Genomic DNA, 17,250 nt, shown 5'->3' with positions numbered 1-17,250 from the left:
CCTTACACAAAAAAGCGGCACGTGATGAAGGTGAAACCTAAGAGAGCCTGCCTCTCTGGGAAAGTGTTGACCAAATCAAGGCTGCTCATAGTGAGAACTGAAGCTCTTGTGAGAAGGACTTTGATGATGAAGAGCTGGGAGGTCAGCAGAAAAGGCAAGTAGTGAGAGAACTGAAAGGGAAGTTCTGCCTTTGAATTATTAATGTCAGAAGCGCTCTGCTGTCTTTGGTGAATCTCTGCAGAATGGTGTTATCTGTTCCTGAAATGTGTGGTCTCTTAACTAGGTTATTATGTAGGAGTGTAATTAGTAATAGAAAACTGGGAACAATTCCTTTTAAGAAGATGGATTTCCCTTGAGGAGACAGTATTGGTAATATGCCCAGAACTGGGATAGGGTGGAGGTGTGAGCCATTAAAACACACTCTGGAGAGGTATGCATTATCCTGCAGTTTTTTGGAAAATCTGTATCCTCTGCAAATGCAGAGGACTTATTGTACATATTTTCTTTTTTTGTTTGTTTGTATTCCTGGCATGAGAGTCTCTAGAAGAAAGATCTAAGCAGGGAGCAGCAAGCTAAAACATATGACAGCTTCTTGGCAATAGGGAGACTGAAATTTTGTAGGTAGTTAGATGTTTGTTATTAAGGGCCTTAAAAAACTTTGTGGAAGGAAACCCTGCAGTGCATCTTGCAATGTGTAGGGCAGTGAGATGGATGAATTCTAAAACTTTGTTCTGGAAATATTCAGAGTGCAAAAACTTGCACCATGTGTTCCTGACTTATCCTGGCTATATTAAAAATAAGATACCATCCAGGATGTTACTGACAGCCAAGGATGTAGACAGCCAAGCCTAGATAGTTAATCTTCTATGTAAAATGGTCCATGGTTATTTTAAGAGCAGAGTACTGTTGTCAATCAGCAATGTGGTATGTTTGCTGCTGCCAGAGGTCAGTAACTTCACTATAACCATTATGGACATATGTATTTGGCTTGATTTAATTGGAATTGTCTTTTGTCCTTAGACTGGATGACAGTTACTTAATTTGCATTGAAATAATGAAGTAAAACTGAAGATCACACCCACCTTTGAGACTAGTAACTCAGTTTCCTCACAACTCTGTAAATTACAGTCATTGAGGGAGGACTGAGAGGACAAAACAGAAGTGCTGGAAGTGCAGGTCAACTTTAAGTGGTTAGTGGGTTTCTTCAAATGATTAAGTGATAATGCAATTTCCACCAGTCACAGAGGTCAGCTGCTTTAAAGCAATGGCCTGTGATGTACCAGCTGTGTTTTACAACAGAGTGGTTTGTATAGTCTGAGTCTAATGGCAGGGCTTCTTGTGATGTTCTATGCTGACTAATGACTGGTGCCTTTCCATGAAATTCCAGTAACTCAAAGTTAGCTGGCTTACAAGTAGTATCTTACAAGTGAGTATGGTGACATTTATAGTAAGTATCATCTGTCTAAAGACAGTGGTACTTTATAGTGTTTAGGGAAATGAAGTGAGATTGCTTTCTGCATTTAAACTGGGGGAAGAGATTAAGTGACTTATTTTAAGTATGAGTTTTAGTTGCTGTTTTTAAAGACATAAAAGTTATCAATATGGGAATTTTATTTTTGAAATGCCCTTGCAATCTGATATCCTTGATCCTGGTAGCAGGTATTTCAGGTAGCTAGTTCTTGATGCCTGCAACTAGTTAGGAAGGGGTGGGGGAAAAAGGTTCTGAGTAACTGTAACACAGTTCCTTATCACCACTGCTTGCCAAGGCTAAGAATGGCATTGCCAGGAGCCCTTTTGGTGCAGCTTCTTCTGAAAAGGTGCACCTCAATTTTCAGTGGATAACTGTGGATGCATGCATCATTGTCTGTGTATCTACAGGAAAAGCTGTGGTTGCTGGCTATCTGTTTTTATGATCAGAGAAATCTATATGGTGTATAAAATCTATACTTGCTGGTTTTCATTGAAGACCTATGAATTTCTATTTGCATTGTGGTATTTGCTTCCAATGATGCCCTTAACTAGCAGAACTAAGAATTTATGTTCTGCAGTGGGGTTTTTTTGTCTTTTTGTTGTTGTTTTGTTTTGGTGAAGCTGTGCAGGGGACCCTTGTAAGATGGTCTCTTTATAGCAAACTGCTTGCTGACAAGGCTACAAAATATGCTACAGCAGCCTCTTGCCCCATGCCCCCCAACATGTGGAGCATGATGCATGTAGGGATGATGTGAGGTAAGGTGTGTGTGTTGACCACTAGGTATCTCAAACTCACAACTATGAGTGTGTTATCTGTCTGGTCTAGGAAGAGGTATGGTATCTTATATTGTCTAGACCTTTCCCTGGGGCACCACTGGAACCAAAGTTGCAGGAGGTGAAGGTGTATTGAGGAGGAGCACTTCTGGTTTGGAGGGGCCATCTGTGTTTTTGTCCAGAGCATAACTAAGGTTCCAGCTGGGGTTAACTCCCATGTTGTCCATGCCAGTCAGGAATGTGTCAGACCCAATTAGAGCACATGCACAATAAGAGCTGCTGCCCTGAGGCTGTTGCAAGGTGGAGAGGGATGGGTGTATACATTAGTATATATGTATACTACTAGTATACATGCCCACATACATGTATAGGGTGGCATGACTTTCTCTAGGTTGTCTATGGGGCTGTGGGTGAATGAATGCTGAGGGTGAGCCAGCTTTTATCAAGCAGTAGATTGCTTGTAATGCTAACTCTTCATCTAATCTAAGCAAGAGGTGAAAGGAATCTGCAAATAGCCATCAAGCTGCAAGGGAGGCTTCTGTTTGGTACATTGATCATCTATTGAGTATCTGTTTGCAAACTGGGCAACTGCCGACAAGCTCAGATTTTTGAACTGGTGGCATGTAAGGGCTCTCTTGCATGCTGATGTTCAGAGAATTGTGATTGCTTGTGTTCTTTCAACTTTCTGTTACTTTCCATTTGTGTCTGAAAGCTGCCTGGCCTTCTATTCTCTTTGTGGCAGTAGGTCTAGAACCATTCTCAGGAACGGTGATAAAGGGTTAGCTCTAGGTTTTGGATCATCATGCTGTATTAGCAATTGGGCTGTTACTCATGTTTTCCCACTGTACAATCCCTTTTTGTAGAAGCAAGGAACCAACTAAAGGCACAACAAGCTAATGGCCTTTGGAGAAAATAAGCTTTTTGTAGCCAGCCAGCCTACATGGAAGATCAAGATCTGGCAAGCTGAACAAGTGTAGTAAACGGAGCATCATCTTATTTCCCATATGTAAAGTGATAAATAACTCTTGCTTTTCTGTGTTACTGGAAGTCCACCTTTGTCAGCAATGATTTCTCAAAACACTTGAAGCTGTTTAGACTTTTCTCTGTTGAAAGGCAAGCTGTCTTTTGCTTCCTTCACTGTATAAGATAAACTGTATGGCTGGCCTCTCCCTCAGTCTGAGGTAGTTCATTGGAGTGTGAGAGCAAAATGGCTTCTGAAGCTGCATTTTTAGACCAGAGAGAGGAGACTGTTCCATCTCTGGGCATTCCTACAGTGTCTTCTCTCAGCTTAACACATTTCTATTCAGATCTAGAAAAGTGTGGTGTGGTTCTATGGTTCTATGGTTCAATTGGAAAAGTAAACTCTTGACTCTGATTCCAGTCTTTGCTCCTGTCTGTTCTGTTTCTTCACAGTACTATTTTCTTGTTGTCTTAAAACTTTTTGATAGAACAAGAATGAGAGGATATTCTTGTCTTGACCACTCATCAAGCTGTTGCTAAAGTGATGACTAAACACTCAGATGAGTAACGCTGCTTCTTCTGGTGTGGACATGTACATTGTAATTATATGGGCACACCAGTGTAACCTGTCATACGTTGTCTCCGCCTATTTCCCTCTTCTCTCTTCTTTCAGAGTACTTGAATCCTGAAAACGGAGGGCAGCAGATGTTCTCTATAAGTGATGCTTTTATTAAAGGTAAGGAGAAACTTTAAATGTTGCTGTTGTGTAGTTTTAATACAATGCTGAAAATCACTCCTTTAATAGGGTATTGACCCTTTAGAAAGATGTACTTACCAGTAAATCTGAACTAATTTGTGGCAAAACTGGTGTACAAACTACACTATTTTTTTAAAGGCACTTTCAATCTTAAATTTCTTTCACTTCTCAGATGTCTTAATTCAAAAGCACTCAAAGAACAGCTTTTTCTTTTTATTTTTAGGTAAGTGTAAAGTGGCAAGTCTGTTCCCAACTTCCCCACCCACAAACTTATGTAGCAGATGCCTGTTTTAACTTTTTGTACAAGCAAATGAAGATATGATATGATTAACTGGACTGCTTCTATATAGTGGTTTAAAGCTTAATCTCTTTCTCGGTTTCCTGTCATCACCACCACCACTGCTGCTTCTGAAATGACAGGTTATTAGGCATAGTTTCGAGTTTTAAAACCCATGTGCTTTCCTGTATCATGGCCAGGTGCCCTTGTGAGCTTTTTTTCCCAGTTAATGATATTGCTTTTGATAAGCTCACAAGAGGAGGAAATAAGGGGAAAACTCCAGTGTCTGTGCAGCGAGAAAAATACATAATTTCATTAAACTGATGCTAGTTTTAACTTGAGCTTTTACGGGAGGAAGGAAAGAGGGGAAAAGAGAATGTAACTTATGTTCATCTTCTCCATAGCTATTTTTGGTTATGGAGCACCTGGAATAAGTTAATTGTTGTTTTAAAATAGTCTCTTTTCAATAGTTCTGCTTATTGCTATGATATAAGGATTTTGCAGTTGTATCATGCCCTCTGAGGAGTTTTAAGCTTGAAGTCTGAAGCCTTACGTACTTGCTCATGAATATTTATACGCTACTAGCATAAATTACTTATAATGTTGTCAGCCATTACAAAAAGGAAAAGTTTGTAACTTCCCTCTATAATATCATAATACCTGTGTAGGAAATAACCTAGTAAATCTTTCAAAGCACAGAAAAATGTACTGAAATAACCTCTAATCTCGGTATTGCAAAACAGAGAAAAATCCTAGAGTTACTGCACAATGTATGATTGAAAGTGGCAGACTCCCTCCAAGTGAGGACTGTCTTGTACTGTTGAAACATGTTTTCTGTTTCTGAAACCAGAAATGCCTATAGTTCATGCTGACATTTAGAACTTAAAACACTGTATTCATTGGATATAGCCTTCATTGGCATCCCATTTATCTTAGATGGAGGTGGGAAGATGTGCTCAGATCTTTTGAAAAGCTTGTGCCACTTTCTTGACAGAAGATCCTTGAAAATTCTGTAGGATTAAATAATGTGATACAGGCTAGGTGAACCAGCCTGCTGGCAGCTCCCTCTGCACCAAGGCAGCAAAGAGGTGGTGTGTGGGGTCAGGGTTGCAAGTCACATAAAGATTCAAAAGTCTGACATATGAATTGGTAGCATAGCATTTCTTTAAAATGGAGATGCACTAAACAAGACTTTTACTGAGATAATTTTGATACTTGTGCTGCAGCCTGAATGTATAACTATATCTTTTAATGCCACTTATATGTAGATGTCTTCAAAGCAGCAGCTTTTTGTGGGTCAAATTAGTGCCTTTGACCAGTGTTCTAAGTCTAAAAGGCACTATGATTATGTATTATGAATATACACAATATTTGGAGTCTGCAACTTATTTATAGGCAAAACTGGGATATAAGATTTTTTTTTCCTTGCCTTATTAAACTTGATTACAATTTAATTCCAGAAGAGTAAACCATCTGCTGCATACTGGTAGTACAAGAATTTTAGTAGCTTGCTTTTCCTCTCCACTTGCCACTTTTCTACTCAATACTGTTTTCTATGTCATATTGCCATGATTTCTAGCTCAGCTCAGTATTTCAAGAGGCTTAGATTTGTCATAGTAAATTTTTTCCTTTCAAAGTAGCCTTTCAGAAAGACCTGGGCATTCAGCTGTGACCCAGTATTAACAAGGTTTGTTTTTCTCTTGCAGAGTCGTTGTTCAACAGGAGGGTGGAGGAGAAGTCCAAGGAACTCTTTTTCACGCCCCTAGGCTGGCACCACAGCAATCTGGATCTGCTGAGAGAAGAGAACGGGGAGAAGCAAGCCATGGAAAGGCTGCTGTAAGAAACATGTAGGAAAAGGAATTTGCATACCCTGAGTAGCAATTCCTGAAGCCCACCAACTTTCAGTGGGACTTGATCTACAGTGGATAATACAAAGAACTAATTTGCATTAAGAAAATGGCATTTTTGCAGTTTATTTCAGTTGCCTTTTTCCCCTGTGTTTTTTATATATTACAGTACAGGACCAGAGTTGACTGTAGAATATTGTAGGCAGCTGTTCCTTCAAAGGACTTCCTGCACTGTAAATTTAAGAAACATACTTCTGAATTGTGACTTCAACTAATCATTGCTCTGCATTTTTCTCATGATAAATCTCTTATCTTTCTTACAGGTCTGCTAATCACAACCACATGATGGCACTGCTGCAGCAGCTTCTGTACAATGAGTCTCTGTCACTGTCCTGGAGGGATATAATTGTTCCTGTGGTCTGTCAGGTAGTTCAAACTGTACGACCTGATGTCAAAAACAGAGATGATGACATGGATATCCGTCAGTTTGTCCACATCAAAAAAGTAAGTTCCAGACAGCAGATGTAGGGGAAACAAAAGAATGCAGTTGCTGGCAGCACCCATTGTTTGAAGAGAAGACTCCCCTTCCTGCTGCCCCTAGCATATTTAGTGGTGTAATTGGCCAGCATAGCCTTTGGATAAGGTGAGGTTTTAGAAGAAGTTACGCAGAAGGAGCTTTGTGTCCTGTGGAAGGTGTTTTAATGCCCTGGAGCTGACGTCTTTTTTCAGACTGTAGGCTGCCCAAGGTAGAAAGAGCAACACCTCTGTAATAACTTACTTCCTTTTTTAGTTTTTGCTTGTTTTGTGCTTGGATTGGAGATTTACTGAATTCTGGATAAGTAGCTTGCAGGACTCTGTGTAGCAATCCATTGCTCTATAACTATCCATTATGGAGGCTTGAACTCCTCCCACGCCAAGTACAACAACTTTCTTCAAGAGGAAAACTTAATTGTTATGGGATGGTACATCTAGTTCTGCCAGATGACCCAGTGTTGACTTTCTTGAACTGTGAGGCTGGAGTTGTGGCATGCAGAGTTTCTTCTGGGAGGCTGGTGTGAAACTAACATCCAAGGAGCTAGTATGACTGAGGATCAAAGGCTTGGTCCTTTTTTTTTTTTTTTTTTTTTCTGGGCAAAATTCACCTCAGGAGGCCTGTTTTGTTTGGAAGCCATGTAAGAGATGAGCAGAGCCTAATGGCTCTGGTGATAGCTCTGTGGCATCTCTTCAGGGAGCATCAGTTGTTGCTGCCTCTCCTGAAACTCCAGTTGAAAGAGAAGATGTTCAGAGGTGAAAGCTCTTCATAGCTGTCTTCTGTGTTTGCTTGATGGTAATAGAAATATCCCCTGAAATGTGTTATTCAGAAACCTCTTTCATGTTGTTTATTACTCCCGTGATTGGTTCTGACTGTAGCCACACCAATGAAGCATTTTATCTGTTCAAATAGTAGACAGAGGTTTGATTGGTTGTTTGTTGTTGTTGTTGTTTTTTTTTTAATTCTCTTTGATTTCCTTACAACTTGTTTGTTGTTAGTGGAAGTGGCATGTGCAAAGATATATGCTCCCCATTGCCTGTAGAAGTTAGGTTCCCTTATTATCTTTGAGAGTGTACCCAGTTTAACAATGTATCTGTTGAGGGGGCATAGAGATCCTGGAACTTGGTACTTGTTTTCATGTTGTTCTTAGTATGCCAGACTTTTTAAAGGAAGAGATTTCTGTGTCCAGCATGACTGTATCTGATCGTTTATCTGATAAATGAGGGTATAGCTGAAGCTTGCACATCAGCTGCAATAGGTATTCTACATATTACGTTTATTGCATTAGAAGTTAATTGTGGGAGTGTATGGCAATTCTAAAAATGCTCTTTGCTTTATTAGATCCCTGGTGGAAAGAAATTTGACTCCATGGTGGTGAATGGATTTGTTTGCACTAAGAATGTTGCACACAAGAAGGTAATGCAGGCCTGATTAATCAAGTGCTGACTGTAACGCATGCTGAGTGTGCTATGACTTCCTTTTTGTGTTGTGAAGCTTCTCTCACCACGTGAGGTTTGCAAGCTTTCCTCAATTTGAGACCCTAAACATGAATGGCTTTTAAAGCATTTTTTTCCAAGTCAAGAGGTTCTACAGGGAATATGCTTTCTTCATGCATGTGTAGAAAAGCATCCTTTCCACCTCTACTACCCCAGAACACATCTAATAATTACTGCAAGTTTTAGCCAGAAAAAGGCATTTGTAGTTCTGATTAATGACAATATTAAAGTGAGCCTTTAAGTAAAGCAGGAAGTCAAGATATGATTGATCTAGATTGAGGCTCCAAAGTGTAGCAAGACTTGAGGGTTCTTGGAGGTGATTATAGAAGCCTTTAGTGTTGCATTTTGACTGGGCAGTAGCAGTGAAATTCTGGGAACACCTTCAGAAGAAGGAAGAATGTGTAATTCGGTCTGCAGGGAGGAGGTAGCTGAGACACTTTTTGTGGGGGGTAAACAACTGATAATGGGAAGTCTGTCTTTTTTTTTTTCCTCTTGTGTGCTTTTTCACTTCTGGTTGTTTGTATTTTAACCATTTTTGTGTCTTTCTTAGATGAACTCTTGCTTAAAAAATCCCAAAATTCTTCTGCTGAAGTGCTCAATTGAGTACCTCTATCGAGAAGAAACAAAGTTTACCTGCATAGACCCAATAGTACTTCAGGTGAGAGCATGCTTTTGTTCCTGGTTAAAATTGCCTGAGGTCTAGTGATTCAAGCAAAATGATGATCTGTGCACATCTGATTTTTTCAGTGTGAAAGGTGGAGTTCAGTGAGTGGGTTTGCATAGGACAGAAAAATTTCCTCTTCTAGTAGCTAGTTAAGAAACCTGCTGCCATTAAGTACAATACAAACTTGTAGTCTTGTGCTGAGGGTTGTTGTCATCAAGTTACATCTACTAAGATTAATCTTATGATCTTCCCAATTAAATGCAGCATTTTAGGAAACATGTTTTGTTTTTCATGGTACACTGTGTAAGGAACATACAGTTCAGAAGATCAGAGCTGGATATGGTTTAGGTGCGTGAAGAAATAGTAGAAAAGTTAACATAGGGGAGGGTTAGGTTGCACCTATGCCATTTCTTGTCAGGCTTGAAAAAATGGGACAGCAACCAACCTAGTGAAGTGATGAGCTAGAAAATGTCACTTGGGAACAGGTGCCCTGACCATCTGACTATAAAAACAATGAAATGGCTAGACCTTGTCTTTAACACACTGCGTTCCTGTCTGAGAATCAGTCTACATGTGTTTGCCAGGATACTTGTAACAAGCATATTTGGTGCCCTACTGAGCTTGGGCCATAATGTTTGTTTTCTGTATTTGACTGTTTTCTTAGCATGCATTTAGGACCACTTCTGTTTGGCAGTGAATAGAAGGATTGCAGGCATGAAAGCTTTATCAGTGAAACTTGTTAATGCCTAGTGATTTGCTTTTCTAGCAAAAAGCTTAAGCTGAGACCTACCCGTTGTCTGAATGGGGTAGAAGTATCTACTATACTTTATAAATGTTGGTCTCTGATTATTCTAGTGTCTGCTTCAGAACATGATCATAACTACTTGTGTATCTGCATTCAAGTCCTACAGGACAGATAATACTACAGAAATACTAGTTCAATTTTAAAGGTTAACTTCTAGCAAAAGCTTTATCTTGGCTACACTACCATGAACGTTTGTGTTCTGAGGAATTGGCATACTGTTTTTGTGATATCTTTCTCTTGCACAGAACTTTTAAAACCTAACTGATGTGAGCTGTGGTAGCACAATTGGTAATACCTGGCTTAGGAAGCTGTATTCTCCCTCTTGCACCGTAGGCCTTTAGTTCTGGTAGAGTTGCAGCCCTGCTTTCTCTTTCTGAGCATTGTAACAAAAGTGGTGGTGGTGGGGCAGATAGCAAGATGAAGCCAGATGGTGGGCATGGCTGTAGGAGCAATTTTGCAGTGCAGAGCATTTGGGATCCCACTCCATTAGCACCATCCCCAGGTATATATTAGGGACTGAGACCCTGTGTACAGACTTGCATAGAGGCATAGAGTGCTGGCATATTCCTTGTGTATGAAAGTGTCCCCTGAGTGCCAGCACTCAACATTACCATGTATCTGAAGCCAGCAAACATGATACTGCAAACAGCTTTGGTTTAGGATTATCTAATTATAGAACCTTTCAGACCTAAAGCCTTTTTCCACGTAAGGATATAAGGTGCGTGTATATATGTTGGGATGTTGCAACAGGTCTCTTGAGGCTGTCATTAGGCTAGATCCTCACGAGCAGCTAGTGCATGTAACAAGTTACTGATAAACTGGGTGTTGTGGGGGTAGGGAAATGTGCACAATTGGCAACTGTTGAGCTTTCTGGTTAACTGGCTTCCCCATTTTATAGGAAAGGTCAGCATAGGAATGAGGGAGAGAGTAATACTAAGCATTTAAGTGACTTCTCAGATGAGTTTTCAGTAGTTAACTGCCATGCTTTGTTCCTGTCTGCAGGAAAGGGAGTTCTTGAAGAACTATGTACAGCGAATAGTTGATGTCAGGCCTAATTTGGTCCTTGTTGAGAAGACTGTCTCCCGAATTGCCCAGGACATGCTCTTAGAACATGGTATCACTCTGGTCATCAATGTCAAGCCGGTGAGCATTTCCTGCCAGACTGGGCCTTGTGGTGAATCTCTGTAATTTCTTTTTGTAGCAAGCTCCCTGGACAAAGAGTTACCTTACTTTCTCATCTAACAATGAGCCTGGCTTTTTTTTAATGGTACTTCTCTTCCAAGAAGGCAAGACAGGCAGACCTACTGAGTTACTTTTATGCAGCCCTTCATATCTACTCTTTGGTGTCCTTGCTTGGTACCTTGGATCCTGTCTTGGTTCCAGTTAACTCTGGTTTGTAACAAGCCCTTCATGGGTGGGCCCTCAGTGATCCCCAGAGATCTTCTCTGTACTCTGTGAGCCAGGGTACTGTCAGACAAGCAGAGTGGCGCTAGGAGTTGGCTGAGCTCCTGATAGCCAGTGCTATGCTGACTGCACTGTACCTCCTGGGGCTTTTTTCACTTGGAACAGATCCAGATAGCCCCAAGGAAAGGCACAGTCTTGCCTCTCACCAGAAATATTTAACCAACTGCTTTTCTAAGATTCTTGTATATTGTGGGTGTGTTTGTTACTGGATTTAACCCAAAGTTTGTGTCTCAGTGAGAGGTTTGCTGAATCATGCTGACTTTTTTTGTTGTTTTTTTTAAGAGCAAGCTAAGGGTGCTAGTGTCTTCTTTGCACTGTGGAATCTTATTGTTCTTTCCATTTTTATAGCAAGTGTTAGATCGAGTAAGTCGAATGACCCAGGGGGACTTGGTGATGTCAATGGATCAACTGTTGACCAAACCACGTTTGGGAACCTGTCATAAATTTTATATGCAAGTGTTTCAGTTGCCCAGTGGTGAGTAAAGCTTGGTGTGTCTTTGTGTGTGTGTGAAAGGATAAATGCTTTACTCGGCTTAAGTAAATATGAACTGTTGAGTGTCCTGTGTGATGAACTAAGATGAGACACAGTAGATCTTAATTAGGCTGATTTCTTCCTTCAGACTGTTTTTTCTCTTCCCACCACCCCCAGTTTTTGTCTAGTCCAACTTCCCAACTTCCTGTTCAAAACAGCAAGCATTAATGTCAATGCAGGCTTAGATTTCTCAGGGCTTTGTCAGCCAACTGTTGAAAATATTCCAGAATGGATGTTTCATAGCCTTTCTGGGCACCTTGCTTGGTTGCTCAAGCATCCTCAGCATAAAGATTTTTTTCTACATAGATACAGAGGATCACAGAACAGCCTGAGTTGGAAAGGACCTCAAAGGATAATCTGGCCCAAACTTAACATTTGCAAGGCAGATTTTGATTGTATTTATGCACAATGCCCCTTGTCCAGTCATTGTGCACCTTTTGAGAAACCAGGTTCCTTTTTCCTCTGTAACCTCCTTTAGGCAGTGAAGTCTGCAAGGGAAGAAGAAAGAAGTTCTGCTTGGCTAGTTAGCAGTGGTGCTGATACACATAAATATTGTTGATGCAAATCTTTGCGGCAATGCAGCCAGTGCATCTCTTTCCTTCCACTTCCCTATGCCCCCTTCCAGCCTTTGAGTTGCACTCAAAATCTTGTAGGCTTTTGCCTTGTAAATATGAGCAACTATGCCTGGGAGGCTATTTTTGCTTTTGCTTCAGTACTGCAGGGTCTATAGGGATCTTAGAATACCCTGTTTAGGTCATGTTCCATGTGGCCTTCACTTGGGCTTTATGATTGCTTGCTTTACAAAATAGGAAAAGTTTTATAGCAAATTATTGTTTTGCTTGCAAAAATAAGTTGAGTACAGTGATGCTGGCTTTTGCTACCAATGTTAATTGCACTTAGTCTTTGTTACAGTCTCTTCATTGTGTGAGATACCCAAGAGCAGGTTGACTATAGTTGTAATCCTAACTCGTATGTCTGTTTTTATTTTTTTCTTCTAGAACAGACAAAAACCCTGATGTTCTTTGAAGGGTGTCCTCAGCACCTGGGTTGCACTATCAAGTTGTGTGGTGCTGCAGAGTACGAGCTGGCTCGTGTGAAAGAGATCCTGATCTTCATGGTCTGTGTGGCTTATCATTCCCAGCTGGAAATCTCTTTCCTTATGGATGAGTTTGCCATGCCCCCTACTCTGACCAAAAACGCCTCCTTTCACTCCCTTATTGAGGAGACAGGGGATGAAAATGAGCAAGAGAATCTCTTCAATGGAGAGGATTTCAGCACAGCAGTCAGAGACATTGAACTATCCTCTGAAAAGCTGCCTATAATCTCTGAGTCAGTGTCCTCTGATGAGGCTGGCTTGCTTGAACAGAGAATTTTATTTGAGAGAGCTGACAAAGAGAACAGTCAACTGGAAATGGTATCCTTGAAACAGCAAGAGTACCACAAAGTGGAGTCACCATTTCCAGTGTTCAACTCTGTACCTCCTGCAATACCTGAAACATCCCTACTGCCCCTCCATGGCATGGACCAGCACCTGGTCACTCTGGACAGTCAGGCACTAGAGCCTCTTCAACAGACAGATGATCTGCAAGAGTCCAAGAGTCAGATGAGAGTCTTCAGAGACCCTCTTCAGGATGATACTGGTTTATATGTCACGGAAGAGGTAACTTCTTCTGAGGATCGTCTCAAGACTTACTCTGCAGCATTTAAGCAGGAGTTGAAAGATGTCATTCTCTGTATTTCTCCTGTAATGATGTTCCGTGAGCCATTTCTTTTGACTGAAAAAGGCATGAGGTGCCCTGCCCGGGAATACTTCCCTGAGCAAGTTTATTGGTCTCCTCTCCTCAATAAGGAATACAAGGAATTGGAGAGCAGAAGGAAGAGACAATTATTGCGGGATCTCTCTGGACTACAAGGGATGAATGGGAGTATCCAAGCCAAGGCTATCCAAATCTTACCTTCTCATGAGTTGGTTAGTACTAGAATAGCAGAACACTTAGGTGATAGCCAGAGCTTAGCCAGAATGCTGGCTGACTATCGGGCTAGAGGAGGGAGGATACTACAGAAAAGCACAGATCCCTTTGCTCAAAGTAAGGAAGTGTCTAGTGTTCCTACTGGAAGAACTGGGTCCAAAACTGAAGAGGATGAGAAGGGACTGTCTCAGAGTGAATCCTCATGGTCTCATAAGGTAAGATTCAAAGCTATGTTACTGAAAACCCAGGTTACATCAGTTTCTCCTGGTGATGCAGGAGGTGTAGTGTTTCATATTAAATGTTAAACTAGAGTTGGGTTGCTGTTTTTTCTTGTTTATTTTGAGTGGGTCAAAACTGCATTTTAGATCACAGTGCTCTGGACATTTAAATAAGTCAATATAACCAGGGACTGTGTGGATGTAAGAAAGCAGAACAAGAGACTGCAAAATTTCCCTGAGAAGGGAAGACGTTGTGAGACTCTTCTTTCTAAGAAATACACAAAGTCAACCAAGAATCAATGTATTACATTGCCTTTTCAGCTTAGATGCTCCTTACTGATTTCTGAAAATGAGTACGTGAAGAGGGAAAAAAATAAGTTGTTTCTGAAACTGAGCTTCCTTGCTACTTGTATTGGTGATTCTAAAATTGTAGTATTTTCATCTTCAAAGGGCTTAATGGAAACAGCAGTAATTATCTTAAAGTATTTGTTTGTAAAAGTTTGGGTGATCTGAAGAAATGTGAGACCCTCATAGTGGAAAGGGGTGAATCTTTGAAATTTCAAAGCAAGGCTGTATGTGCTTGTAATCAAAATATTGAATTTTTTTTTTTTTTTTTTTTTGAAAACTGCCAGGAAGAAAACTAACTTGTACCTGGGGAAGGGTATCTTGACACTTCCTTTTACTGGTTCTGTTCAGGAAAAAAGTCTATGAACAAGAGTAGAAGAACTGACCTCTGGAAATATTCAGGCATTTTAGTCACTGAGTCGATTAGCACGCAAGTTCATAAGCAGAAGTCACTTTTTAATTGATGCTTAAATATAAATTGCGTAGCTTCACATGCCATAAACTTACAAACTGTAAGACTAGTCCTTGCTCTGGATCAGACTGAGTGATGGTGTTTTAAATTTATTCAGTGAGCAAAGAGAAGTATTTGGCAACAACATAGTTCTGTGGGGCATGGAAGAGGAAATGGCTCCATTCCAGCATCAGTATGGTCAATCTCTTCACAGAGAACAGAAAGTTAGAAGTCTTTCTATAGCTTGAAAGAGTAATTGAGGTATAATATATTGGCAGAGGTTTGACTCTAAGGTGTCGTAAACTGTACGTTGCTTTGGAGACAGTGGATGATTGTCTTGGGGCCTTTGTTGTTTTCTGTTTGCCTTGGTTTTCTTTTCACAGAAATGCATGTGTGTAGTTGTTTTCATTATGCATGTTATTTATGCTGTCCAAAAACCAGCAGTTAGCAATTATACATGGTAGAAGTCTACCTGAAGCTCACAGATAGTGCAAGGTTAATCCTTGTAAAAAAGCAACAATCAGATAGTAGTTTGTAAACAAAACTACTAGAATAGAAGTTTCTTGTCAGAGTTGTGTGTGGATGGAGGTGTCTGTAACCAGTAAATGAGTTATTTTCTCTCTACCAGGTGGATTGCCTGAGTCCAGTAAACCATCAAAGACTTTGTGTTCTCTTCAGCAGCTCTTCTGCTCAGTCCAGCAATGCTCCAAGTGCCTGTGTTAGCCCCTGGTATGAAAACTGGTCCTCTACAGCTTGCATAGTTGCTATTTTTTTCCCCCAAGTCAAAGTCAGTGCTTGCCTCATAGCAGTATTTCTTTGAGGATTCCTTGGTAGGTTGTGTCCATCCTGTAACAGGAATTGTTGCCAAAATAACTTACTCTTGCCTAGACAGGTGGATCTAGAGCAGTATGCCATAGGCTGTATAATCCTCAGGGCATGAATGAAAAAGCCCAGCCTAAAATCAAATGCTTTAGTTAATCCTTTCACTGCAGAGTAATGTATGTGTGGAGAGGGCACTGCATGCATTCTCATGGGGAAGAATTAGTGTACATAAAGACAGAAGAATGTCCAAGCCCAAAAGTAAGCCTCTAGAGAACCTCAGAATAGTTCTAAATTGTATTATCTTAGAGTTGCATTTTAATATATTACTATCTTTCTTATGTTATAGTCAGCAGTGTTAAGAGCTTGAACTGTATCTCCAGCTTAGGGAGCTATAATTTGTTAATTTTGTGCAATTTATTATGCACTTCTAGCTCTACTAAACAGGACAGGTCTTGTTCATCATGTAGCTCAGGTGAAAATACAGAGATGGCTCTCTTACAGGAAAAGGTATACAGTTCCTGTAAAAGTTTAGGAATGGACCAAAGAAGGGGGTGATAAGCTCACTAACAGCAATGATAAGAGGGTGGCATTACTGATGTTAGAAACAATTGTGACTGATACTTACTTACACATTTTAGTGGCTTGGTCACCTCAGATTCTGAAGAAACAAGTTGTTCTTAAATCTAGAAGAATAAGGTTTTCTTAAGGCTTTTTTCACCTGCAAAGAATGTAACCTTTTTCTAACTGCTTAAGTGTTAGTGTTTGAGTCTTCATGCTGTTTAGACTTCTGTATCTAGATATTCATGAACATAATATTCAAAAGTGCAGTTGAATTGTATTAAACTTTCAAATGTCAAGTTCAAAGTTGCTCTAGTAGGACTCTGATCTTGTTATTGGCAAACTTCACAGCTGGGATGTAGGAAGGGTAGTCAAGAGGATAAAAGCTCTTTGAAAGTATACTGGGCTGAAAACAAGCCAGCAGTGGGAGCAAATCTGTGCACCTAGAGGCCATTGAACAGCTAACGGTGGCAGCATCCACCTCTACAGCTTTTTTTTCCACTCTGCTTTAGGATTGTGACCATGGAGTTCTATGGGAAAAATGACCTGACTCTAGGGATTTTTCTGGAGCGGTACTGCTTCAGGTGAGGAGTAACTTATTGTATATCTCATTCTGAACAAAACAAAAGCTTCTGATAGCTTTGTGGAATTGACCTGCTGCCCTCTTTGTAGGTTTTATTTCCTATGCACTTAGGAGAGTAGCATGCAAGTCTGCAGAGCCCTTTGTGTTCCAGTTAAGCTTACCACTTAAATCTGTTGCTGCCTTTACTTTCATGCTTTATTGAAACAGTAGCTAGATTTAAGAATTCACTTACTCATGCTTGCTTCTTACTAGGAACTACATCCACTGCTTTCTCACTTTGGCCCTGTCCCTCTTACTTCCTTTAATGAGGAAGTGAAACAGTTTACAAAAAAAGACAAGTTCATAAAAACAAATGTATTCACTTAGCCCTTTCTTCTAGTGGTTAGGGCTATAAGGGCATAGTTAGAGTCCGAGTATGTATTCTTAATGACTGTTTTTCAAGGCAAGCAACTGTACTGATCAATTTTCTGAGGTTTCTATTTTGTACTTCTGTACAAATTCTGTAAAAAAAAAAAAAAAGCAAGACCAAACAAACAACCCACCAAAGCAAACAAACAACCCACCAAAGCAAACAAACAACCCACCAAAGCAAACAAACAACCCACCAAAGCAAACAAACAACCCACCAAAGCAAACAAACAACCCACCAAAGCAAACAAACAACCCACCAAAGCAAACAAACAACCCACCAAAGCAAACAAACAACCCACCAAAGCAAACAAACA

General features: G+C 40.3%; 1 protein-coding gene across 13 annotated transcripts in view; it reads left to right on the top strand.

Annotated features, from left to right (window-relative positions):
* PIKFYVE (phosphoinositide kinase, FYVE-type zinc finger containing) overlaps positions 1 to 17,250 on the top strand; it is a 72,433-nt gene that overhangs the window by 26,158 nt on the left and 29,025 nt on the right. For all 13 annotated transcript variants that reach the window (XR_007889833.1, XM_051622872.1, XM_051622871.1 and 10 more), the window contains 10 exons: positions 3,878 to 3,940; positions 5,945 to 6,074; positions 6,409 to 6,589; positions 7,959 to 8,033; positions 8,664 to 8,771; positions 10,585 to 10,725; positions 11,395 to 11,521; positions 12,577 to 13,763; positions 15,191 to 15,291; positions 16,455 to 16,526. Coding sequence is in view for 12 of the 13 variants with exons in the window: in XM_051622872.1 (XP_051478832.1) it covers positions 3,878 to 3,940; positions 5,945 to 6,074; positions 6,409 to 6,589; positions 7,959 to 8,033; positions 8,664 to 8,771; positions 10,585 to 10,725; positions 11,395 to 11,521; positions 12,577 to 13,763; positions 15,191 to 15,291; positions 16,455 to 16,526 (2,185 nt within the window). In the remaining variant the exon portion in view is untranslated. The remainder of the gene's footprint in view (positions 1 to 3,877; positions 3,941 to 5,944; positions 6,075 to 6,408; positions 6,590 to 7,958; positions 8,034 to 8,663; positions 8,772 to 10,584; positions 10,726 to 11,394; positions 11,522 to 12,576; positions 13,764 to 15,190; positions 15,292 to 16,454; positions 16,527 to 17,250) is intronic.

This window comes from Apus apus, chromosome 6 (assembly GCF_020740795.1).
Source record: "Apus apus isolate bApuApu2 chromosome 6, bApuApu2.pri.cur, whole genome shotgun sequence".
Classification (NCBI taxonomy): Eukaryota; Metazoa; Chordata; class Aves; order Apodiformes; family Apodidae; genus Apus; species Apus apus.
Note: the sequence above shows the minus strand (reverse complement) of the source record. Positions and strands in the feature narration are given on the sequence as shown.